The sequence below is a fragment of the Plectropomus leopardus genome, chromosome 1, assembly GCF_026936395.1.
Source record: "Plectropomus leopardus strain MGB_pleo_1.0 chromosome 1, ASM2693639v1, whole genome shotgun sequence".
NCBI lineage: Eukaryota > Metazoa > Chordata > Actinopteri > Perciformes > Serranidae > Plectropomus > Plectropomus leopardus.
The window spans coordinates 21,341,402-21,368,630 of record NC_142176.1 but is presented as its reverse complement, the minus strand read 5'-3'; the positions used below and the strand labels follow the sequence as shown (position 1 = coordinate 21,368,630).

At 38.2% G+C, this 27,229-nt stretch overlaps 1 protein-coding gene across 9 annotated transcripts in view; it reads left to right on the top strand.

The window, feature by feature from the left end:
* The window catches only part of tead1b (TEA domain family member 1b), a 66,396-nt gene that overhangs the window by 35,094 nt on the left and 4,073 nt on the right, over positions 1-27,229 (top strand). Inside the window, exons 1-12 of one of the 9 annotated variants that reach the window (XM_088077562.1) lie at positions 9,761-10,314; positions 11,362-11,426; positions 14,619-14,681; positions 14,772-14,834; positions 17,682-17,693; positions 19,815-19,946; positions 20,236-20,282; positions 20,394-20,452; positions 21,726-21,850; positions 24,070-24,243; positions 25,635-25,775; positions 25,926-26,078. In XM_088077562.1, the coding sequence (XP_087933688.1) occupies positions 10,296-10,314; positions 11,362-11,426; positions 14,619-14,681; positions 14,772-14,834; positions 17,682-17,693; positions 19,815-19,946; positions 20,236-20,282; positions 20,394-20,452; positions 21,726-21,850; positions 24,070-24,243; positions 25,635-25,775; positions 25,926-26,078 (1,053 nt within the window). In that variant the 5' untranslated portion in view covers positions 9,761-10,295. Of the gene's footprint in view, positions 1-9,760; positions 10,315-11,361; positions 11,427-14,618; positions 14,835-17,681; positions 17,694-19,814; positions 19,947-20,235; positions 20,283-20,393; positions 20,453-21,725; positions 21,851-24,069; positions 24,244-25,634; positions 25,776-25,925; positions 26,079-27,229 lie in introns of those variants that run through there. The other 8 variants (XM_042487684.2, XM_088077566.1, XM_042487533.2 and 5 more) reach the window with 8 other exon arrangements.

The following is a 27,229-nucleotide window of genomic DNA, read 5'->3' as shown; positions in this document are numbered from 1 at the left end:
TCATTCCCATGAAATTATTCCCCACACAGGAACCTGGTCGTCAGTGTATCCTTTGGCCTCTGAGCCAGGGCTAACACAATGCTAAACTGATAGCATGGTGTTCCCTCCTCCCTAAAAAAGGGCACCGTCAATTTTCTTTCAAGCCACAAGTCACAGGTTCTCCTCCACTTGGCAAGTGGTGGTTTCCCATTGATGTTGCAAGTAAAAGGTTTCCTGCCCCTGCCTGCTATTCCCAAAACCTGGGACGAATGCCTTCATATTGTTGGTTTAGTCTATTGTGATGCTAATGCTGCCTGAGACCCTTGAGTCATCTATCACGGATGACAGGAAAGCTGGGGCCATTGTGTTGGCCCACACACTCAGACACACACACACACACACACACACACACACAGGCACACATAGAGAAACAAACACATACTGCGCTTTGGTCTATGTAACTGTAAAGTGGAAAAAAAGCCAAATAGAAATGTTTGTACCAACAGACTAAATCATCATTTTTATGAAACATTTAGGAATGATCACACAAAAAGATTCCTTGGGTTGTTATGAACAGTTAGAAGTGATTTGATGAGGATTGCAAATTATTATCAATTCATTTGTTGATTACTATTTTATAAATTGATTTATTATTTAGTCTAGAAATTAAGGACAGGCATTTTAAGTAACTTCCATAATTGAGTACAAACTTTAAATTATTACGGAGTACTCTAGTTCTTGCAAAGGCAAATGTAAGAGTGCGATTATAAATTGACCAACAACACAAACAAGTGCAGTTTAAGCCTATTTAACCATAGATTCGAAGTTACCATAAAAAAATCACATTGTCTAGCAAATATTACCCGCTAAAATTTAGTTTACAATAATGTTAAAACAAGGAAAAGCTGCAAATTCTCAAATTTGAAGAGCTGAAACCAAATTAATTATCTTTGCTGGAGAAAGAACTTAAAAGATCAGTTGACTGTCAGCACAGATGCCGATTAATTTTTAACTAATCAGGCTAATTGTTGGAGCTTTAATGTGCAAAGTCAAAATATTTAAAGAAAGATTCTGAAGTATCGTAAACTATAATCTAGCAAGGAAAGAAAGACTAAATAACATATCATAGCAAAGTATGGCTATTACCAAGCCATAAATATTAATCCAACTTGTTGCACTTAAAACATTTCCACTATATGAACTGTATAATTACATTGCAATAAGTGTTGACCTCTCCAGGCCTCAGTGTAAAAAATGAAGAGCTGAACGAAGGGTTAATGATAGATCTGTCCTTACAGTCCGGGCAGCGTCACATGTGTGCTCTCTGTTCTGTGAGGCTGCCCTCTCAGGCCCTGCAGAGAGAGAGACAGAGAGACAGAGACAGAGACAGAGTGACAGAGACAGAGAGAGAGAGACAGCGAGAGAGACAGCCGAGCGGTGGAAGCCACACACATGTAGGCAATCTGCCGACTGATTCTCGGCCAGGCCCAGCGCCGTCTCATGGCAGAGTGCTGGGCCAGATGTGACTGTGGTTGTGCCTGCATTAGTAAAAAGTGCTGTTACAGGAAATGGATGCTTTTAAAAAGAGGAAAAGAAAAAAAAACTAGAGCTGAGCAGTAAAGTATTGTTCTTGCCGCTCAAAGGACGAAACCAAGCCAGTTAAATTGTTTAATATGCCATTACTTAAATTAGCCTGGGTGTTTATGTTGCACAGGTGCATAAAGGCTTTGAATTCAATGACAAACCTTTGTGTTTGATTCTGTGCTGCTTTACCATTATCATGGAAATTTAGACTATGCTAATGTGATTTTGTAAGGTCTGTTTTAATGCGCAGATGAAGTAGTTGGATAAGTGGCGCCTCAAGATTAAGACTAGATCTGTTTTTTCTTATTCTGTGTCTGATGGCTGCAAAATGATATTATAATCTTTATTATCAATTTAGGCACATTTAAGGATATCTAAAAGCTAAGAGAAGTTTCAGTAAATGTAAAGTAAATTACAGTAACATAATCACAATTTCTTAAACCTTTTAACACGATTTAAAAAAGCTTTTCAAAATATCCTTTTTAGAGCTGCAACAATTAGTTTAGGGGTTAATCAATCCATCAGCAGAAAATTAATCTGTTTGATAACTGCTTTAGTAAAGATTGACTGGGTCTGTCTTTACATGTGTGAGAGTTACTCTGTGAACTGAACATCTTTGGGTGTTACACTGTTGGTCAAATAAAACAACATATAACAATATATAACTATATATTTTTTTTTTATTTCTGATAAAATATGTAACCAAATGATTAGCAGAGTAATCAAGGAAATTATCAGCAGATTAATGGATTATGAAAATTACCATGTATTGTTACAGCCCTTGAAGTCCTGAAAAGTATTTCTCTGTAACCAAAAATAAATCACCAACTGAGCAACAATCAAAGTTAAAGTAAAAAACCTCTGGCATGGTATTATTCATTATTACTATTTGCCACTCACAAACTTCGAATGTTTCTAAATCTTGATTAGAGCTGTAACAATTAATTAATTTATCAACAAAATGGATAGTTAATTTAATAGTTTTAGTAATTAAATAAAGTGTTGGGTTTTGGACAAGATGAGGCATTTAAGGACGTTATCTTGAACTTTGGGAACCACTGTTTTTTTTCTGATATTTTATAGACTGAACAACTGAAAATCCTCAACAGATTATTCTAAAATGAAAATAATCACTAGTTACAGTTTTAATCTTTATTAGTGAACAGAAACACAAAAACAAATACATTTATACAAATCTACAATACAATTATTTCACATGAAATTAACAAAATTCTTAAAAACAAAGTTTTTTTCAGTTAACTGTAATGGTCATTTTTTGGTGTCAATCCCTCAGAAATGAATAGGCTTCATACAGGTTTCTGTTATCTACTTGAGCAATGTCAGGATACACACCAGTGTCTTCACTGGGAGAAGCCTTTATAAACCACAGTTGAATGTAAACCTAAAATATGTTGTGTGACTCTGCCTTTCCTTTTATTGGAAAATTCTCATTCTTTTGTGCATTTCTTATCTACTGCAAGGCTCCTCACATCTGCAGGCTGATGGAGGAAGAACAATAAAACACTGTAACAAGAAGTGTTGTAGTGGCTCTAATAGCTTTTACAGTTGAATTAACTATTGCTTGAACAGAGTTCCAGAATTTGTGGGCATAAATGCATTTTACAAATAACTGCAGTGAATCACACCTCTATGAAAGGAGAAAATGACTGCACTCTGTTTTCCATCTAGAGTTTGTCGTGAACAAGAGAAGAAGTCAAGGACAAAGACCCTGTTGCTGTGTTTCAGATGGCTGTCTTCATTGTGGACCAACTCAATAAATGGTCTAAATTGTGGTATCATTAGTTGGATTTCGCCAGGTTATTAGAGTGGCCCACATTTGTGAATGATAATTGACATAACATACAGTCAAAATGTCGAAAAATAGTCTGAATGTGATTGTTCTCTGTGAAGTGAAGTTACTTCCAAATGGTAAATAGCGACGTATGTGGTAACCTGTTTATTACTTGGCAGCTCAGTTACTATCAGGCAGAGAGTTTCTTCCAGTGTGATCAACTGTGAAACTTCTGCAAATATATGTTAAAGTCAGGGCTTGATGATATGGAGAAAAAAAAAAATTAAAAAAAGCATCAAAGCACTTATGAATAAAATTGCGATACTTTTGACCAAATACCCTGACATTGAAACTGTGAGGATACTAAGGGGTTGACTGTTTGTGCTTTCATAGAAAATTTACTCTGAGATTTTTGATGAATAATCATCAGTAATGATTTAGTGACGGGTAAAGTGACGAGCGGGTAAAGGCAAATAACAGATCAGCTAAAAAGTTAATAAATTACATCTCTTAACTGTAATGCAGCCTTTCAAACCAAGGCAATCAACAATTATTAAATTATGTAGGAATGCACCACATTTTATCAAACAAACACCGGTATTGATTGCCATCAGCCTATTTGTAGATAAGTTGACATTCACCATGGCCAGCAGCCAATGTTTTTCTGTGTGTCACAAATTTAGCGCAGGCTAAAAAGCAAGGCTCGAGTTTAAAGGAGTCCCGCTGTCACAGAGACAATTTTAAATATGTTTGGACCGAGATCTTCTCCAGGATGATGCTGGGACAAAAGGACGCAGTAAACTTACTATTGTTTCCCAGATAATGCTACGTTGTGGACAACAAATTGATGGCAAAATCGGCAGGAGGAGAGCTAGTTAATGTTAGCTATTAGCAGTTTGGGCAGGAACCTACAGCTTATTGAGGTTGCATTGAGTTACATTACGATGCGATTAAGCTCTATTCAGTGAAAATTTTGGGTGAGGGTCTGCTACATGATGATTTTGATTTCGATTCAACTCAAGGGCTTATAACTGATATGAGACGATATCAGTAAATATCTGTCTTTTTCTTTACTGCTGAGCATTATCACCCTGGTACTTGGCTGCTTGGCACTTTGTGATGTTTAGGAAGGACGGTGTGGTTGGACAGAAATGGTGACACAGACATACCATGAGAATATCACAATAAAGGCATATCTTAAAGATGATGAAATCTATTGATGCTTTCACTTTGCATCAATGATTTGGGATTTTTTTTTATCTGTAAATCAATGCAGATCGATGTATTGTTACATCCATAGACTGTATCAATAATGGACGTTGTAACTGCGAAGTCACCCATTGGTTTGTGGAACACAGTTTTTGATTTTGCATTTTGGCAATTGTCATCTATCTGCAGATGGCCTGTCACTCAAGCGGCCCTGCCTTTAGACATGCATAACTTTGGACCGTAATAAAATGTAACTGGGTGAGTTATAAAAACATTTACCTCCTATACAGTTGTAATAACTGTAGAAATTAGCTATAGAGACCAAAACTATTTTTTGGAGCCACCCTCAAGTGGCCATTTGATAAACTGCAGGTTTTGGCATTTGGCTTCATTTTTCTGCCTTGGAAGTTGCTGTATAGTTACACCTTAGTCTCATATCACAACATCGATATAATATAAATATAATGCCCAGCCCTTGTTTAAATATATTTAAATAGATGAGTTGTTGCCGTGAGAGACATATTTACAGAAACAAAAAACAGAATGTGTGAATATAAATTTATTCTCAACTCCTTGTTGTATGTGTCGTCATGGTTTTACAGTTAAGTTCCAGAGAAGTTATTTTAGACTCACGAGATCTTGAGGAAGGTTATGGAAAATTATTACTGGGTGTGGTATCTCTGAGATTGGTCCACAGTCCTCCATTGTTATTCACAACAGAGGGAGCCTGTCCCAGCTTCCTTGGAGGAAGGATGCTGAGGGCCAAATTGGATTTCTGGCTGAATGAGGGACCAGCTACTTGGGGACAGTCTAGAGAGGGTTGAGCCACCAATTCTTTGTGGGGCTGCTGCTGGAGTGCCTTTCATACGTCGCAGATCCTCCAGAGTCATTGAGATTCAGAGGAGAGTTCAGTCCGGCCAGGTGGAGGACTCCTCCAGCTGCTTAACAGCACCAGTCTGCTCAGGGGTCACACTATAAATATTTAATCCTTTTCCTGCTGCTTTGAGTGACAGGAACACCCCAGAAAGAGTTAATTTTCTCAGACCTCTCCAGACCTCACTGCAACTGCAGGACTTTACTTAACATTCAGAAGCAGACTCAATTGTAATTCAAACTAATGCAAGAAAAAAACACTGAGGCAAAAAGTAGACAGGACTGACCAAAAGAATTACAAATTTAAAGTTTAGATCTTTAGCTCTGCTCTGTTTTTTTTTATTTAAGCAAGAAAAAAACTTTAAATTTACACCACTAACATACATTACATTTTGGCTGTTTCTAATGTACTCATGTTTAGATGGGCCCTAAAAGTGTAATCTTTAGGCCAATGTAGAAGGAGTAAAAAATGACTTAAAGGTTCAGTGTGTAGGTTTCAGGGGCATCTATTGGCAGAAATGTTATATAATATTCATAACTATATTTTCATTAGTTTATAATTACCAGTAAATAACAATCATCATGTTTCCATTGCCTTAGAATGAGCGGTGTATATCTGCATATGGAGCGGGTCCTCTAACACAGAGTCCACCATGTTTTTACAGCAGCCCAGAACGGACAGGTCAAACATCGGCTCTAAGTTTGGCAATTTGCGTTTTTGTTAGCTAAATGCTTGGCACATGGGAGAAGTTTCAGCTCAAGAAGTTTCAACCTCAATGGTAAATGCCACTAAATCCTACACACTAGACCTTTAAAGCTATGCTGTGTAACTTTTCTAATAAAAACAAGTCTTTACTATATTTGCTGAAACTGTCACTATATCCTAATAGTAGTACAAAAGGCAGATAATATGTGAAAATCAGTTTTTATCTGGCCCTATCAGTGTTTTATGTGCCACAATGACAAACGAACAAAAAAAACCCACAACAACTCTGCTCTTTATTATTAGTGAAATAAAATGTTATAATAGTTTGCAGGAAAATGTTGCATGTTTTGAATTTCAGGTGGGAAAAGCAGAACTGTGTCTTCAGCATTTTTATACCTGAATGTGGACTGTTGAATTTTTTTCAGGAATTGTTGTTTTGCAGTGCATACACAGGCAAGAAAAAAAGAAATGCAGGCCAGCCAGGACCCACTGAGCTTTTTTTTCCAGCCTGGTGAAAAGAATGAATAATTCAACAGTAAGCAAGCTTTCAGCTGGCCATTTGTGTGCTTTGATCTAGGAATCAGGAGTTTGCATGAATGCCTGTATTGTCATCTTATGTTTCCACAGAGTGTGTGAATGATTGAAAATAGTGCAGGCCCCCGCTTCATCTGGTAAAGTTTACACTGCAGGCGCTGTGGACAGGCAGGCTGGCATTGTAAATCCCCAGATGTTGTTTATTTGTCCTGTGAGGTCACGTGGCTGGGTTCACTCGGGCTGGCCTTGCCTAAATGTTCAGCATGAAAACAGCTTTGGGGTCAACCTTTAACAAACTGCAGCTCGACAACAAAGCCCCCTTTGCTCAGTGGAACAACAAAATGTGTAGGTGTGGTGTGCAGCCAGGTGCTGCAGGTATCAAAGATCCCATGTTGTTGATGAGTTTTTACACTGTTTTAAGTTAAACTTACAAAGCTTGATGAAAGAGAATGAGTCCATTTCCTGTAACAGCACCTATTACTGGTCAGGAGCCTGTAAAACACTACATCAGCATGAAAAACGTGACTAACTTAAGTCATTTTTAATAAGTTTCCTATGATAAAAAATAGCACCTTTTTGAAAGGAATTTATTTGTAAATTTGTTTTGCATCCATTGACTTTTAGTTTAAACAAAAAAGAAAAATTATGAAGGAATTCTGTGTGGTTTAGCAGAAACAGTCAGTTGCTAGATTGAGTTAGGATTGAAAGCTGTGGAATTTGAAAAATAGTTTTCCAGGCTTGGAAATGGTGCAGAATTAACTTCATGTATTGGAGAGGTTTGAATATATACTATTTTGACTATCATTTAAAATATGTTGAAAATGTAATAACATGTCTCATGTTATGCGACAAATATGCCTTGTATTACGTATATAAATTCTAGTGTCGCTGAAATGACTAAAGTAACGAGACAACGATCAGCCTTAAAATTTTAAGTCATCACATATGCTCAGATTCAGGCAAGGCTGCAAAACCATTATTAAGACATGTCCATGCCAGGGAGATGTGTATTTAAAATATGCAGGCCTCTATAGCAATTAAGGTCATACATTATCAAGCTACTTAATTAGATACTTGGAAATCTGTAAATATAAAGCACCTTCCACAAATACAAAAAAATTTGTAAACTCACAAAAATATTTTGCAAATATAAAATGGATCAGCAAATAGACAAACAAAATCCACAGATAAAAAAAACATCAGTGAATACACTCAAATGATTTACAAATGAATAAAATGCATTTTTGAATACCTTTCTAACAACTTTCAAATAACTATTTGTGAATCTAGGTTTTATTTGTGAATCAGAAAGGCATTTGTGGATCTGAATTCTTCATTTGTGGGTTTGCGTTTTACACACAGACTTTTGAGACAAACTGTCAGCCTCAACAAAAATTCACGTGTGTCAATCGACAATCGAGAGGCAAGTGATCGCCTGCTAATGATGAATAATACTGAGACAAATACATCTCCATTAAAATTCTGGATTCTCAAATGTTAATATTTTCTGGTTTTCTTTGGTGATTTAAATTTGTTAGAGTTTCAGGTTTGAAGTTATAATTGACTTTGAGAATTTGTCATTTATGAAATACTTGCTGACATTATAAGGACAAAACAAAGAAATGTGTGAAGTTTGAACACAATGGGTTTTGGGGGTTGTAATAGAAGCTGCTATGCCCACACCGACCACGTCTTTCATTTAGAATGCTTGATCAGTGCACAAGAGCCCTGAACATCACATCAGAAGATGATGCTTCACACCGGCTGCCCTTTGTTTCCATTATACAAACACCAAGCAGAGAGAAACATTTATCAGTGTTTTCTTGTCTGGTCTATTTATGCCACATGTCTCCTATATTCTGCTCTTCTTTCACCTTTTGAGATGTTCTCTTGTGATCTGTCTCAATCCGAAATGTGCTGCCATTGATGGAAAATACCTTTTCTTCTGATTACCTAAGATACAGCTCATTAGCACATGTGTGGTACATTGTGGTCCCATTGTGTCATTACAAAAGTAGGGCCTTTAATTGATAATGATGTGAATGTAGAAAAATGTTTCATTATGTTGAGGGTTCGGTGCATTTCATAGAGGAGCGGAGCAGATCCATGGCAGTTGTTGGCTTCAGCTGGACACATCATTAGAATGCCTCCTTACCTATAATTTGTGTAATAGTTTTGGTTTGCGGCATGTTATTACCATATGAAAGGGCTAAACAGGGGTCATGTGCATTGCTACAGCAATTAGAGCAGAGCTGAGGGCAGAAGAATGTTTGGAGCCGTTGTTAATTGGAAATCCCTACAAAGCTATGCTTTAATTATAATTTAGTCAGAGCAGCACTGTTTTAAACCCAATATATTGAGTTGCCATTATTTTCTGTAATAGTATGAACAGCTAGGTCTGTTTCCTTTCAAAGCGTTGGGCTTTGAACAGAATGAGATTGAATTGGATTAATTTGAAAGGCTGTGCTGCTGCCAGTTTGTTTTTCATGCTAATGTCACATGGTGTTCTCAAAGGGAAACTGCATCTGGTTTGTTTAGGTGATGCACATACCTTCTGATTTTCATGCACTCAAAATATGATTAGATACCTTATGGTTTGCTTGAAAGCTTTGTGTTTAATTCTATGATTATTTTTTAGGAAAGTTGTGGTTTTATTAGGGCTGGGCAATTAATTGGATTTTAATTTTGCTTATGATTTTGGCTTCCCTTGATTTTCAAAATAAGAATCGTTCCAGATAAAACGATTATGTGCAGCATGATGAGTCTTACATTGTTGCTCCCATTTTGTCTTTTATTTTGTAAAACAAGCGCACCGTTTCCTCGTGCTCCAAAGTCCAAACAGAAGTTTCAGCAGGGGTTGAAAACAGCGAGTCCCAGTCTAGATGTAAACCATCCGGTTCGATAACATTTGGAAAGTCTAAAAGGGCCACACAATATTTTTTTAGACCGCCATTAATACATCCATGACTCATTCAAGCTACGTCAAGCTAGCGAGGCGCTAATCCGGAAGTCTGTCACTCCGCCGGCGGAAGTTACCCGCTCGGGCACACTCGGCCGCGTTCGGCTGCCGTTAATCTCTACTACGCATGCTCTATGGGCCCATAGATCTGGGTATTTTACGCATTTCTAAACTCGGAAAATAAGTTTTTCTGCTTTCTGCCGGTTTCACAATAGTACATCCATTCTTTCTGCCAGCGCGCTGCCTCTCTGGTTGTTTTGAAACTTCGCTGTCTTATTTTGGATCCAGACAGCCGAGAGAGAGAGAGAGAGCGCGAGCGACAGCGAGCATGAGCGGGGAGAGCAAACGTGCATGTGCCGGTGATAGTGACAGTGAGGCTGCAGAGAGGAGCAGAGAGTTTGACGTGAAACGCGGCTGTGTGATGTGTCAAACAGTTGAGGCTGTTTGTTAAAGAATAAATGCTACAACCCCGGAAGACCCGAGACACGTGCCCATGTCTAGCTCGCCAGCAGCTGATTAAAGTGACAGAAGTTAGCCTCGAAGTTAGCAAGCTAAGTTAGCTTCCCACTGGAAACAGACCAGGCTCCCTTAAGGTGGACTGTTAAGGTGGATCAGCTTTTGTCATTGTAGTGACACTCCCAGCTGCTTCTAAACAGATAATGGAGAAATGTCTGTTTGGTGAGTCTCTCCTGAGTTAGTGAAACAATCATTGATCCCAATTCAAAATGTATTTCGCTGTTATTGATACAGTAACTGTATTGTTAAAATTATATTAGTTGGGTTAGGTTTTATTATTATGTGAATGTGAACAAACTACAGTAATGTGCAAGATGTGTTACAGTCATGGCTGCATCACAGAGCTTTCATTGTTTTTCAGTTCACTTGTATTTAAAGTTAAAGGACGTCCAGTGTTAAAAATAAACACCAGAGTTAATGTTCAATAACTGCATGATGCTCTGGAGGCCAGTGAGTAATCATGTTATATAACTGCGATTTCAATACCAATCAAAATAATCGTGATTATTATTTTTGCTATAATCGAGCAGCCTGAGGTTTTATGAATGAATATATTCCATACTGACTTTTTCAGACCTCCCAGTTCATGGTACTAGACCTTGCAAAATCCCATGGCTCCATGTTAAATACTTCTTGTGATTAAAGGTTTGGCCTTTTTCAAATATTTGAGCTATAGGATTCTGCAAAGTCCCTAAATTTAAAGTTCTAGTGTGTGGGAATTAGTGACATCTAGCTGGGAGGTTGCAGACCTGAAACTTGTGCCAAACGTGCTGGAGAAGTATGGTGGTCATTGCAGAAATGCAAATGGCCCTATCCAGAGCCAGTGTTTGATCTGTCTGTTCGGTGCTTCTGAAAGCACAACGTAATGGACTCCATGGAGGAGGACCTGCTTCACATATAGATATAAACAGCTCAAACTAACAATGGTACTTATTTTAAAGTGATTATAAACTAATGAAATAGGAATGCACGTTACTGGATTTTTTGCTGACATTCATTAGACTGATATATAACAACTCGTTGACTGATAGCCGATACCAATATCAATGTATCCACTTTTCCCACCTGTTGTAGTAATCATCAAGTAACTTCTGCAGTGGAATTAAAATTATATCATGCATAATCTTTTTGTGATAGCCCACCAGCAGATGGAGATTTTGTCTTTTTTTATAAACACTAAATAAATTCCTCATACTCCTCTCCATGCAGGTCGAAATGAACTGATAGCCAGATACATCAAGCTCCGGACCGGGAAGACGAGGACTCGCAAGCAGGTAAGACAAGAGAGGAGACGTCTCTGTTGCATGAGTGTCAGAGGGTTGTCAAATCTGAATGTGTGCAGACTGTTGCCTTTGTTTCCAGACAGAGAATAACACAACGCTTAGCTGTCGAGGGGACTTCTGAGGCTGACAAGTCCCCTGTCACTGCTTAGTTGTATGAACAGATGTCTCTCCATTACGACACTCCCAGAATTGTTACTTATAAGTACAGCTACTATTGTATAAGAACTGTGGTAGTTTTTTTTTTAAAAGTTTGTATTTTAAAATGCAGCTTTTAATTTAGTGCAGTAAAGCGGCTATAATAAATTAAAGCATTTTAAAAGATTGGCTGAACAGTGCAAGTATTCTACCTCATGACTAAATCATGGAGGTCGTGCACTTGGTCAGAGCAGAAGCCTGTATTAATAGGAAGGTGGGACTCTTAGTAGATTGGTGCCATCTCTGATCAAAGAGAGCATTTGCTGAGAGTGCATCCTGTCCTCTGCAACACTCTGTGTGCACTGCAGACTGACCACAGCTCAGATTTCTGATTCAAGCTGTGATGAATTAATCGGTCTCTGCTATAACATAAATAATGTAAATTTCAAGGCACTGAATCATTCTCTTATATGTACATCTCATAGGAATTATGGTATTTAAATAAATCAAGAATATAGTTCATTCTTGTCTTCCGATTAGCAGATAATGAGCAGCTCTGATGGTGTTTCACTAACTGTTTAAAAACCCAGACTGATCTTCGCTCTAAGCAGGAAATTCCCTGTATGATCACTGACTTGAATGACAATGATAAACAAATGAGTGTCTACAGTGACGTTCGATCACTGTGTGAATTGATCAGTCTGGAGCGGAGAGGCCGTGTGGTTTCTCTCTGACATGTCTCCTCGACACAGAATCGGAATGAGGGAGTTGTTTACAGCCACGCCAAGAGACACGCATCTGTTCCTATTGTTAGTTTAAATGCATGATGCTTGTGTGTAATTGCTGTGTTGCTTTTGTTACGGCTGCAACTAACTAGTGTTTTCATTAGAACTGAAATGGTAAGTCGATCGAGATTAAACTAATCAGCAACAGTTTTGACAATTGAATTATCGTGTGTTGTTTTTTAAGCAAATTTGATTCACCAGGTTCAGCTTCCAAAGATGTATATTTATGGACTGTTGGTTGGATGAAACAAGCAATTTAAATATGTCGACATGGACTTTAAGCAACATTTCTCAGTATTTTTGACAGTTTCTTGCCTAACCATTCGTCAGTTAATGAAAAACTGGATACTGATTCTGGAGAAAAAAACTGTGGGTGCTGCACTGGGTCAAGAAACTAGGTGTAAGTGATGGAAAAAAAAAGAGTAATATTCAAGGATAGGACAAGTAGTGAAATTAAAAAACAATCATGACTTTCCTACATCTGAGGCAGTCCGTAAGTGAAAATCCTCTATTAATCCATTTATTAATAAATGATTTTTACTTCCAATCTGAGTGTCTCGGATGCTTTCCAGAGCCAGACTGCCACCCCAAGCTGGACAGTCATTGCTTTTTATTCTTATTAATGAAAAACACAATTGTTGGGGCACCCAGTAGCTCACCTGGTAGAGCGGGCGCCCCCCGTACAGAGGCTGTGTCCTCGCTGCAGTGGCCACAGGTTCAATCCCAACCTGTGGCCCTGTGCTGCATGTCAGCCCCTCTCTCTCCCCCTTTGATGCTTAAGCTGTCCTACATTCAATAAAGGCAAAAGCCAAAAAAAAATAACCTTAAAAAAAGAAAGAAAGAAAAAGAAAAATACAGTTGTCATTTTAACTGAGGATTAAAATAATTAAATGTAAACGGCAGCCCTAATCTTCATTATCAGTTAATATGCTGATTTCTTTCGGGATTGTTTTATCTATGAAATGCCAGGAAAAGGAAAAAAAAATGGTCAGAATAATTTCCCAAAGCCCATTGTGACATCTTTAAATGTGGGGTTCATGATTTTTTTTCCACTTATTCACTCAGACATTTGGTTTAGAAATCAACTTCCCCAAAGTGAAATTTTATTTGCCCCTGTATGCTTATTTTCCTTTTTAATTTATTAGCGGTTATCCAATTAAAACAAAGACTAATGTTAATTGTATGCTTAATCATTATTTAAAGAAATGAAAATTGAAATGCCCGTTTGCGCTTCAGCTTATAAACTTTGTTGTCACCTGTCACCGTTTTCTCATGAATGCACAATTGGCACTGTGCATGTGCAGCTCTCAACAGAGATGAGAAGGAAGTGACAGGCTCACTCCTTAGATACTTCCATCGTCAGCTCCAGAAAAAATGTGTTTAATTTCTTTTTACCACTTGTCCGTTTGGAAGTTACTAGATTTACTTGCCTGGCATGGCATTTAAGTGCCCCAAGTAATCGGGCAGTCCTCTTTATTGAGCCCTACATCCTTATTTTGTTCAACCAACAGTCAAAACCAAAGATATTAAATTTATAGTGATAAAAAACAGAAAAGCATCACATGGGAGAAGCCAGAACCAGCGAATGTTTGACATTATTGCATGAAAAATAATGAAAATAGAGCTGACAAATTTTCTGTTGATGAATTAATCGACCAATAGTTACAGCTCTAGTTTATTTATCAACCTGAATAGCGAGAAAATGTTAGATATTGAATGATGTAAATATTTATCTGCAGAGGAAACACTTGATTATAATCTGTTAAACCACTTCACTCTGCTAGAAAACTCACCTTGGGTGTGATTTGCGTGAATAGTGTCAGAGACACCCCTCAAACCTGCCATCAACACACATTACTTCTCTGTCTAACTGCTACCTGTGCTGCTGAATGTTTCATGTGAGAATATTAAATAATTTTGCACTGTGTGAACATTGGAGGGTAAACTTGGCCGGTGAAATGCCTCGTCCGGCTCCCGTAAGAATACTAGACTAACCAATTCTCATTCAACACACAGCAGATCACATCTGGGTGCTCTTAATGTGTGCTAAAGGGGCCTGCATCCTCCTTAATCAGTTCACTTAAGTGACGACAACACACAGCATAATGCTTTATTGGCTGTTAGCTTGGTGTGTGGTTTTGAGATGCTTCTATTATCCACCTTTTTCTCCCTCAAGTGTCATTTAAACAAAGAAATGTATGATCCACTTTGTACTTTTTTTCTTGTTTTTTTTATTTTACATTTTCTCTTTTTTTTAATGGAGGTGTCTAGTCACATACAGGTCTTAGCAAGAAAGAAAGTTCGAGAAATCCAAGCTGCCATTAAGGTACGTCTGGCTTTGCCCAGTTGCAGGGGGCTTTTCATTGCCATGGTTACAGGCTCTTCCTTTGTTTTCCTCCCCTCCCCTACCCCGCAGGTGTCTAGTCACATTCAGGTTCTTGCCAGAAGGAAATCTCGTGAGTTTCATTCCAAGCTAAAGGTATGCGCTTTTCTGCTTTTGGGCTTGTTGGTTGCTGTGAGTCTTAACTTCCTGTTTCCCGTGGTGACAGAGTGAATGCCTGGTGCTCTGATTTCCCCTAACCCAAATCTTGTGCTGACTGTCGTCTGTTCACATTTTCTAACGCTCCTCCACCTTCTCAGTCCATCTCTTGTCCTTCACTCAGACATGCTGTCACTGTCCTGTCGACACAGTTTCATCTGCATTTATTCACTTCTCTTTACAGGCCTTTGTTCATCATATCTTTGACTTAGTTTGAAAACACTGAAGACATTTTGTTTAAGTAAAAATATAAAATATATTAATATCAAGCACTCTAAAGCAAATTGTGCAGGTAGTCTATATGTTTGTTTTTAATTTTATAGGAGTCTGACTGATACAGGATTTTTGAGGCTGAAAAAAAAATCTGATGACTATACAATAGTAACATATAACATACAAAAAATGTTGGTCCGCATCCCTTAATTTTCTTTTTGAAAGAATGGTAGCCTAGATACAGTTTGTACCTTTCACAGTTAAGCAAGACAAAAGGCCTTCGCACACTAAGTACGTAACACCTCATGGTTTGTCAATCACGTTTCCAAAACTTCACCTGTAGTTAAAGTTTTTGGATCAGGTTCAGTTTTCCGCATTTTGTCTCTCATCCGTCTGTGCTTGTGTGCCTGCCTGACATACAGCCAGCAGCTGTTAAAGATCAATTGCATTACGGAAACTGGTGTTCTTATTTGAATGTTAGATTACAGTTTCTGTGCATTATGATTTTTATGGGATGGATTAAAAAAATGCATAACAGAAATATGGACTTGGTGTTTAAAGACCTTACAAGTATTAGGCTGTACAAGAGCACAGTCACAACTGAGATTACAGGACACCATGAGGTGATAATGTTGAAGACATGCGACCATGATATAGTTTGTTGATAGCCTAACATTAGCTTCTTGCTCAATCTGACAATTTTATTCCCACCTCAAAAATGATAAAAGTGATGTTCATTTATAAAGACTATCTGGCTGAAGAAAAGATGTAAATGTCAAACGCTTGTTTACTGCAGAGTTTATGTCCTGCAGTAATCCACAATCCGAAGGAATAATCCCATTGGTTTTTTGTTGAAGGAACAGAGTCCACACTCTAGACTATGCTCCCGTAAATATTTAATTAAATTACCACAAAGGTGACATTTCGTTTTTTTTTTTTTCTGGATGTGAAGTATAACAAGAGTTATGTTAACTTCTTGGTTGACCAACAAACAAACATCATCCCTGCAGCAATCTATTCATCTTGATAGGGACATAAATGTTTGGAACAAATTAAATGACAATCTTTCAGATAGTTTTGGAAACATTTCACTCAAAACCACAAATTTGAACCTCAAGGTGGTGCTAGAAGAAAAGTCTCACACTGAGGAGCCATCCTCTGGGGACCTTGAACATTTATACAAAGTTTTATTTCAGTCCTTCTAAAGTTTGTGGAAATATTTCAGTCTTGACCCCTGTGGTGGACAGAATGTCAGACAAGGCGATTCTTAGAAAATCCTAAAAATAAAGTTAAAAAACACTTTGTCAGTACTCTGGTAGTAAAAACTTTCTAATCATGATGCTGTTTCGAAATAAGTGTTTCTGTACTGCAATTTCTTCTTATTAATTATCAGCTGACGTATACCAGCCAATATATTGGCCTGGCTTATTTACTGGTCAGGCTCACATTTTTACTTTCTGCACATTTGTAATAATTTAGTAAAATCCTAAATGTTGGAAGCATGCTGGCACTGGCTGTTGGTGGGCGGCTGAGAGCTGAAGGTCCGAGGAAATCGGTCTGATGGCTGACTCTTTCTTAAATGCTCTCTCTGCCTTCTCGTTCCTCCTTCAATCTATTGATAACTCCAGACTCTCACAATGCCTTGGCTGTCAGTCGCTTTCCTTCCTTCCTCCCAGTTCAGATGTCGTCATTTCAGAACATTCTTGTCACTTATTTCTGCAGTGGTGAATTCTGTTAAAATCCCTGGAAAAAGCTTTTCACAATGGCAGATTAAAATGGGAGAAATGCACTGTGAAAGAAGTCATCTTGAATAATATTGACCTGTAATTTAAGGTATTTTATGTAGTAATTCTTGTATATCAAAGCCCACCCATGTGCCATTTTCTCTTTCTTGGGAAGGCAGCTATATATTTTGACTTTCACACTTTGCCACACTCCCAGTATTCAACCCGAATTAATGACCCCTCATTAATCTGTGTGTGTGTGTGTGTGTGTGTGTGTGTGTGTGTGTGTGTGTGTGTGTGTGTGTGTGTGTGTGTGTGTGTTTAGAGACAGAGTCAGACTGCAGCTAGCCACACGAATGCCTGGTCTTTCAAGGGCACAGGCGACTGTGTGAAGAAAAACAGACAGCTTTTGTATGAATCCCTGTCTTTTCTCATTTAAAGCAAATTAGAGTTCAGGGGCAAAAAGAAATACAAGTGTGCCCTTCATTTCAGGGGGCATCAATGAAAACCTGCTGTTTCTGGTCTCGTCTGAAATTACAGTCATTACGTTACTGTTCTGTTGTTTTGTCTCGAGTGATGACTACTGATCAGATTGTGAAAATTATAGAGAGCAAGACATTCGCCACAGGGACCAAGGATTATTTGTAAATACAAATTTCATAATCCTTTGTTATTAAGTGTTCATTACACATTTGTGTTGTTCTGTGTGAGGAAGGCTGGACGATCTCAAATTAAAGTAGAGTGGGTTTTTTTTTTACTGATGTTTTTCATGCAGACTTTAACAGTTTAAAAATGCTGAATTACTCACAACAAATGAATTTACAATAAAACCCTGTTTGTTTGCATTTAGGTTACAAGTATGGTAAGTGTTTATTTTCTGTTTGCAACGCTGTTCCTGCTTTTATTAGGGCCTGCCTCGTCCCTCACCTGCTAGTTTTGCATTTGTGCTCCTGCCATAGTGACACAGTAGCTGCTGCCCAGTGTTTTCCCTGTTTATTGGTGTCTTTTTGTGTCATCATACTATCATCATACTGTAGCTTGACTTCCCTCCACCAGCATCTGTTGCCAGCATGCTTACCTTTAGCTTCTGCCACCAGTGAGTCTGCATGGGTTTGCTAGTCTGTATTGGTTGCTTCAGTGTGCACTCTGCTGCAGTATTCACGCCGAATTTTGCCAATTCAGTGTGATTTTTAATGACTTTGTGAATGCACATTAACAAAGTATTATGTGCAAAACTGCATACAATGTGCAATGCACTTCTGGAGGCTTTTGTGGATCTATGAATTACTATTCAAGAAAGGTTTCTGTATGTACCTTCCAGGAAATCCTCGTTATTAATCATATCAGTGGCCGCTAAATAAACTCAAGCCCCCAACCTGTTCCTCACAACCGCACTCTAAGGGCGTCGTGGATGTATAAAGGAAACTGGATACGATATTCATGGCAGGGCCCATCATATTTAGAAAGTTGTTACTATCTGCAATGTATATTTCATTTGTACCAGTGGCTCCATGATACTAACAAGCTTGCCATTTGCAAATTACTTTGTTAGCTTATGTTATTAAGCAACCAACCGCAGATTCATGCAGCATAGCTCAACAGCTAGCTGGCTAACCCTAGCTTAAGTTATGTTAGTCCAGTGGCCACCCCTGCCTTACATCATGCTTAGCTAATAGAAAGTGCTTTGTACTGCTACATAATTTATTGTTAGCTAAATCAAACCGTTTGTCAAAATACACAGGCGAGCACCATGGATCACATTAACCAGTGGCTAACTGACGGTCCATATCTGGGCTGCAAATGTAAATAACAAACACTGCATTTGTAGACTCAATGTTATGTAGCTTGTTTGTTGACATTAGCGGTCTCAATTTATTAGTTAATGTCAACCAACGATGCACCATAGAGTGTATATAAAGATGGACATTGAGTCCTCACTTCCTCTTACTGTTCAAAAACGAAATCAGAATATCCCAGATACGGCTACTGCCATCTTATGCTGGTGACGTCATATGGAGCCATTGATTGCGAGCACAGTGATTGCCACACATAGCTGATGTCAAACTCCCTTTTGTAGCATCAAATAACTAATTAAAACTAAACTTATCAGAAAAATGAACCATATTGAACATATATCAGCTTTATAACAACAACCTAAAATTACAGAAACCATCTTTGGGAAAAAAACTATTTGACGTTTACATTTTAGTTTTTAGTTTGGCCCATGTCCCATCTGCTAACATAGAGCGGGCAGGTTTATGACCTATACTGCCGCCAGCCACCAGGGGGCTATCAGGATGTTTTGGCTTCACATTTTGAGAGCTGTCATGTTGTTAGTCTTTACATACAGTCTATGTGTTGCACTCTGTTAGTGCTTTAGTAGAGCTGAAGAGAGGCAAGGGACTTTGAAGCGACCATAAATGTCAAATCCTTTGAATTTTTGCCAAAAAAATCATCCTGAATCTTTTACATAGAATATGTCCACAGGCTGTTACAGGCAGCCAAGAAAGTTGCAATAGTCTCACATTTGAAGTTGTGTTACAATCTGTGCACCCAGTGTTCAAAGATTAGAGGGAAAAAAAACAAAGTGGAGCTGTGAAAGTCTCCTAAAGTGGGGTTGGTGTCCTTCAGTTTTACTTGAGAAATTCTTTACAATGTTCAGATGAGTTTTGACATGCAGACAAATGCAGTCTTGGTAGAATTGCTCCTGAAAGAGTATTTTAAAACATGCAAACTTTTGTTTAAGTGCATACCACTGCTATTGCATTGTATATTGGAATTCAGTAGTCATTGGCACATTCCTGTAACAAAAAAGCCTACACTTAAATAGTGATGCACTTGCATCTTATTTTAACCCGCCTGCTGTTTACTGTTGTGAGAGAGGTCGGTGGTGCTTTTAGTGTGTTGTTTGTTGCTACCTCTGCAACATGCCCCACCTCCCCCTTCTGTGTGAGTGCTAAGCCTTTTGTGACTGCTGTTAAAGGACCAAGCCGTGAAGGACAAAGCCCTCCAGAGCATGGCCTCCATGTCCTCGGCTCAGATCGTCTCTGCCACAGCTATTCACAACAAGCTGGGCCTGCCAGGCATCCCGCGCCCAGCCTTCCCTGGAGCAGGGGTAAGAGCCTTGTCGGCACCCTGCTATTGATCCATCCTGTCCAGCTTCACCCAGGGCAGCCATGGGGCCAACCACACAGACACCCAGGCCAAATCACATTACACACCACAGCTTTGCACAACTGCCCCTATCAGATAAGCACATGATCAAAAGGAGTGGTAGTAAAGATAACTACATCCACTGAACATGGAGCACGGATCCATTCTGATCTTGTTGCTTACAGCTGCTTACAATTGTATGCTCTTTGTTGTTTGTTCTTTGCTGCCTATTAATACATGTAATTCTCCAGTTATGGCAGGGCATGATATCAGCTGGTCAGCCAGGATCTTCACAGGAGTAAGTATAGACAACTTAAATTCACAGAAAAACTCTCTTTAAGCAACAAATTTAACATTGTGAGTGATTGTATTTTTTCCCCTAATGATTCTCTCGTCTTTTTTTTTCTAGTATTAAGCCTTTTACCCAGCAAGCATATCCCATCCAGCCTGTTACAACAGCCATTTCAAGTAAGAAATTACCTGACTAAAAATATATCAAGGAAAAATGACCCAAACAGTTACTGAATTTCAAAAAGTGGAAATACAACTTCACATCTCAGCCCTTTGTTTATTGTACAAAGTTCCAATAACGTGCACCACATAGTAAAATATGCAAGCCATTTACCGTATTCAAGCTCCTTCCATCTCCACATGTGCATTTCAAAAATGCCCGAGCTGTTAAATTTGTTCCTTTCATCTTACTGTGGCAACTGTCAGATTTTCTTGTTGTAAAACAAATGTGTTGATAGGTTAAAATGCTTGGGAGACAGCAACAACAAAGAAGGCAGGTTTTGATACTTTGAACACACCTACATTTCTCTCCACATGACCTTATCTACAGTGTAGCTCCAGGAGGGAGAACGACAGTAAATGTTGTGATTTGAAGATCTGGTTTGAGATTAAAATTTACTGATCAAAATTGCAGTCGCTGAAATTTCTTAAAGTTTTGTTTGCAGCCAAGGTTTAGCTTTTAATTGTTAGATTTTAAGCAATTAATGTTGCTCAAGTTTTCAACCAAATTGATGAAACTGCAGATACATCTGTCATGCGCCATATTTAGCCTCATTCAGTTATGTCTTTTTTGTCTTTAAAATTGCACCTCATTAAATTATATAAAAAACTACTTCTGATTTGAAAGATGTGTCCACAGACCACTGATTTTTTCTTCATCATGGTTTTTTTGTGATTTAGGATTGATTGTAAATCATCCATAGGTGCTCCTGTGTCAAAGTAAAAAAAAACAAATCTGTTTTAAATCAGAAACCAAACAGACTTTTTTACACCATGTGACTATTTTTTTTCAGTATTACACCAATGTACAACCTCTTGCCTAGAAATATTTTTGTGTCAGATTGAGATTCCAACCAGTTGTGTATTTTATTCTTAGATATTTTAATAAAAAAAAAAAAGATGCACAAGTTGAGAAATCAAATCTGTGAATACAAAGTTTCTTGAATGAAGCTCAAATATTCTCCCCACCTATCAGCTGAAGATGGATAAAGCTGTAGTTTTACACGTAGTTATTAATGTTAAATTTTGGTTGTGCAGTTTGAAAATTGATTGTTTTAAATTTATATTTGAAGTAAAGAGGACTGTAGCCACATAAAGAAGCAGGACAACTTCAGCTACATCTTGAACATGACTTAAAGGTTCTTTACGATATATAAAAAAAGAACATATTCTTGCTGTACAATAAAATAACCTACAGACAGGAGTAAATCTTTTATTATTGTTACTGCAGGTTACGAGCCCACAGCAGCTCCAGCTCCCACGGCACCAGCATGGCAGGGCCGCTCCATCGGAACATCCAAACTCCGACTGGTGGAGTTCTCTGCCTTCCTAGAGCAACAAAGAGACCCAGACTCAGTAAGTGGAGCGTTAATACTAAAGCATGAAATATCGCTATCTCATGGTGTTCATTCCCACCTCTTATCATCCAGTCCTTTCCTCTATGAATACACTGGGACATTTTCCCAGGCAGAGAGTCAGCTGAGAGGAGGCCAAAACAAGCTGAGAGGGGAGAAGCCTGGCCTGTGGGGACACACAGCATGAAAACCTGCAGAAATAATGAAGGGCTGTATATTAATCAGCTCCTTAAAAGGCATGCCAAAACTATATTTACACTGCAGACTTGAGCTCAGCAAGACGATCAACGACCCACTGAGAGTGATTGACAAATCAGCAGCTTCAGATCTCACATTTCTTGTTTGCTTTAACAATTTTTAAAAAATGTTTGCCCACATTTTCTTGTGCTCTTTATTTTGGCATATATACCGCATTACAACAGCCATTAATCTTACATTTGTCTTAATGCTTTAAATTGTTGCATTTGCCTCAAAGGCGACACGCTGTAGAGGCTGCTCTGTGAGCTTTTTAAACTGAAGTGCAGCGCCACATGACATGGTTTCATACACTCACAACAAGGGCAACAGACCTCTGATAATCAAATGTTAGTCTTTGATTCGCTTCTCTTTGTGTTTTTTTGCTATTCATCAATGGTTTGAGGTTTAACAGACCACAATTTTTATCCACTTTGTAAAACCATCCAAATATTCTCAGTTGAAAAGCTGAAGGAATAGAGCAAATTCATTTGTTTGTTTTTTTAAAATAAACCACTCACCTTTCATTTTGTATTGTCAATTTAGGCTCATCCTAGTTGCCTTTGATGCAGAAATATTGCATTTCATGTGAATGAAGACAGAATTATGCTCATCTACCATTAGCTTTAGAGAAAATAAATTATTTTACCATGCCTTGTTCCAATTGGCAGCCAAAATCTTTTTTATTTTTTTTTATTTTGCATATCCAGATTGTATCCAGGTTGATTTAAGAAAGTCTGGACGGAAAAAAAAAAAAAAAAAACCCAACATGAAATGCGATTTTTGCAAATCAGATTCAGATGATCCAATTCGTATTTCTACATATGCGTCTCAGTTTGGGCGCTCATATGGGATTCCAAAGTGTCTTTTGTGTATTGCTGCTGTACTGCTGAAGCAGAGTTTTTCAGCTGAGCTGCAAGCGCAAGCCTGTCACACCACCAATCATTTAACAGTAATGTCAAGAAAAATCTGATGTAGTGGACACTATATAAGTAAACTGGGCTTGACAATGTCCTATGTTGCATGAAAAACATATTATGTCCAGAAGCGAATGCTAACCTTTGTGCTGCTCCAACGAGAGCTCTGGTGCAATCATGTCCCTTTCATAAGCTTTGTAATCTGGCCTTGAACTGTGGTGTCACTCAGTGCATTCAGAGCAAGACAGCTGGTGTCAGATTTATCATAATGGATTTTTTTATTGCTTTAAATTAGTTAACAATACAATGAAACAAATAAACAGTTTAGTTTTATGTTAAACAGATAAATGGGTTCTTAGCCTCCATTTCTCATGCGTCCTGATCTGAAAGCTATGTAGCTTTCAGATCAGGACTGGAGATGTCTCCAGCCTAGCTACGTAGTGATTGACCATATCAGCCATGGAGATAGGTTGGTGATGTCTGGACACCCTAAATCCAATCTGATCACTCGCAAACAACAGTGCAGACTGTCTTAAAGATCTGATTTGAGAAACAAGTCGGATTTGCCTGCAGCCCAATGGTTTACCTAATAACACATATCTATCTGGCCAAGATGGATCTACTAGATTTGTGGTTTCATGGTTTTCTGTAATAAAGACACAACTTAGAAGCTAACAGAATTTGGGTGAGGCAGTCGGGCATTCCCACCTTGGTTTAATACAAACGGGGGATCAGTGTGTTTTTGGCTTTTGTGGAGCAAAATGATATTTTATAATTTGTACATCATAAAACCATGCAGACATCCGAATACAAAGCAATGATGCATAGGGTTATCATCACAAGGGTGCATTGTTACCAATCTAATTTTGGCTGCCACTTTTGTTTGTTTTGGTAGTTATTTATCAGAACTGGCTTATTTTCTTTCTGTAAGCCTTTCTGTGTTGATGACTCACTGGATATTAATATGATACTCTCATGGATTATTTTTGTTAAAACCTGAAATAGAGCACCTAACTATATGTATAAGTATACAAGTATGTTTATAATACTATTTTTTCTCCTCTTTTAGTACAACAAGCACCTATTTGTACATATCGGACAGACAAATCATTCCTACAGTGACGCCCTGCTGGAGTCAGTGGACATTCGCCAGATTTATGACAAATTCCCAGAGAAGAAAGGAGGGCTGAAGGAGCTGTATGGAAAAGGTCCCCAGAATTCCTTCTTCCTTATAAAATTCTGGGTGAGTGTTATTTACCAGCAACATTGATATGATTAATGAGTATCTTATAAAAAATGCAGTTGGGTTACATTGTATGCACATCAGTATTAATATCACTGTGAAATGTTTGATGGCAGAATCAGTGACAGTGTGCTCAGGTTCGTCTTCAGTGATTGGATGTAATCAGTCTACACAGAGAAGATTGCTCTCTTAATGTTTGCAGAATGCACTCTGCTATATTTGGACTTGCATAGCAGGAGAGCTTTTGATCAAAGCACTCGCTAATTCAGTTTAATATCTCCAAACAATGGAGTGACCTGGTTGCACTCCTAATGGCTGTTTAAACATTGCATGTATTTCCTCCCTGATGCAAAATGCTAACTAGCGGCAGCCAACAAAGTGGGCCGTATGCACTTGGACCAAGTCCCCTCAAATTCCTTTTGAAGTGACCGACCAATCTAAATTTCAAATGAAACACAGAATCTGCACAATAATGAATGTATAACTGCTTTGCTTAATGAAGGAGGAGAATGTTGTAGGAGGATGTCTCCTCTTTTTGAATCCATAATGAACAGGATATTCAGGGCATAGAAAGGCTGCCCTCCGGGAGCAGACCAGTTCAACCTTGTAAATCAGTCTTTTAACGTAACTTCATTTAATCCTCTTTAGAATCTCTTTCCAATATGGACACATTTACATGCTTATTCAGAAGTGGCAGAGATCTTCTAATTTGATATTCGTTGTACATGTTTAATCTCGACAGCTCTTGATTAGACAGTGACAAAGAAAGTCTTCTGTAGAGTCTGATTAACATTTTTAGGCCCATTCCAAATGTACACAGGTATTTTTTAAAACAGCATTTTATACCTAACTCTACCCTAAAAAAACTGAAAAAAACAAAACAAAACTGTGTTTTCCCCGTCTACACATCAGTACTGAATACTGAGTTTCTGAAATTCTCCCCCTTCGACGGACTTTTGGTCAGTGCTCTAAATTGCAGTTTGTGTGTTGATGAAAGGCGACAGCAGATAGCAAAAGCTACATTTCTAAACATACCCGTGTACATGGGGATGAGGCCTAAAATATATTTAAACCAAATTCTGACTCACTCTGAAAAGTACAGATATCTCAATTTCATTCTACAAACTAGTACTATACTGTATACTAAACTTTATGCTTGTTGTGTTTTTCCAGCTTTATTCCAGAATTCAGGAGTTGAAATGTAACTATTCAGTTAGTTGTCTCATCACTTATTCTCCTGTCTGTATACAGGTGTACAAAGCTTACTTCACTTATATGAAATAGCAAGAATATTTAGCAGTTGCCTTTTCCAATACAAGTATTTTATTTCACCAATTAAATGCACTATTTGTGTCTTGTTACTGTGGTTGTGTGTATTCTCTGGCTCTCAGGCCGACTTGAACTGCAACATCCAAGATGATACTGGATCTTTCTACGGAGTCACGAGTCAGTACGAGAGCTCGGAGAACATGACCATTACGTGTTCAACAAAGGTCTGCTCCTTTGGCAAGCAGGTGGTCGAGAAAGTTGAGGTATGAACTCAAATCTTTTTTTTTTTTTTTTTTAATCTTGTAGTTAGAATAGTGCTTAAAAGCTGTGAATTTTAATCCAAATCCACTATATCCATGTATTTTTTGGTTACATACTGCTTCAGTTGTTCTTTTTTTTCTCTTTATCCTCAGACTGAATATGCACGGTTTGAGAACGGACGCTTTGTGTACCGTATAAGCCGGTCTCCGATGTGTGAATACATGATCAACTTCATACACAAACTAAAACATCTGCCAGAGAAATATATGATGAACAGCGTGCTGGAGAACTTCACAATCTTATTGGTAATCACCACATTAACCTGAGTGGGAGAGCTCCCTCTCCGGACTCTCATTCTCCTTCTTCTCTTTGCCGTCAGGGTGTGTTGGTGGCTCCAGATGGCTTCATAAAAAACAGGGGTGGGGGAGTTGACCGGGCCTTGAGATGAGATCCTCTCACTGGTCTTACATTGCTCTCATTCCACAGGGGATGAAACTCAGTGTGAGGAGCCTCATTATCTGCAGGGGAAAAGGGAGGATAAGAGGGGGCAGGAACCCTGTTATTAGCCATCACATGGGGTCTTAAAGTGTCATTCAGCGCCACTGAGGGAGCAAAAAATAAATAAAAAGATAGGCTTTACATGGGGATGTACATGCAAAATAGCAGCTAGGGCCTTTTTATTTATAAACTGAATTTGCTTTTTTTGTTGCGTTACGTTTTATGTAAGATGTTAAATTTGAAAAAAGGAGGATTGAACCATTGAATTAAACAAATGTTGATTTGATTTTCATGATTATGCAATGATCACAGTGATAACAGTATCAAAGTAGAGGATTTTTACCCACTAACTTAAAATATACTAAGCTCTTGTGGCTGAATTGGCACCATTCTCACATTTATTTTTAGTTTTTATTTATTCTCATTTAAATGCGAGGCTGTATATGCCATTTTATCATAAAGAGAAATTATGATGTGCTTACTCATTTAATTACAAGTATATCACTGCTGGATTTTAGGTTTTATATGTGCTTAACAAGTGATGTCCTAAACAGCAAACTAAATCAATCAGTTTACTTTCTTAAAATATTACTTCACCTGCCAAATGATGATTTATATATCAATTACTCATCGTGTGTTTGTGAAGAAAGCTGTTTGCTCAGATGCCTCCACAGTGAACCCAAATCCAAACATGGAGAAAATTCTTGATTATTTGTAATGGGGGACCCCGTTAAACAACAGCAAAACCATATCAAAACTTTTCACAAACTCTCACACAACTTGGGCAGTATAGTCCAAGCCTCTTGTAACCGGTCATATGCTCAGTACATCCCTAGCATATATAGTTGTTGTTGCTGTCCTAATGTGTTTTGAAACACATTAGGACAGTCTAATTCATGACCGAGTAGCACGGTCCCAGACAAGGTCAGGGCACATGACTAGTAAGCCAAAGTGTTTT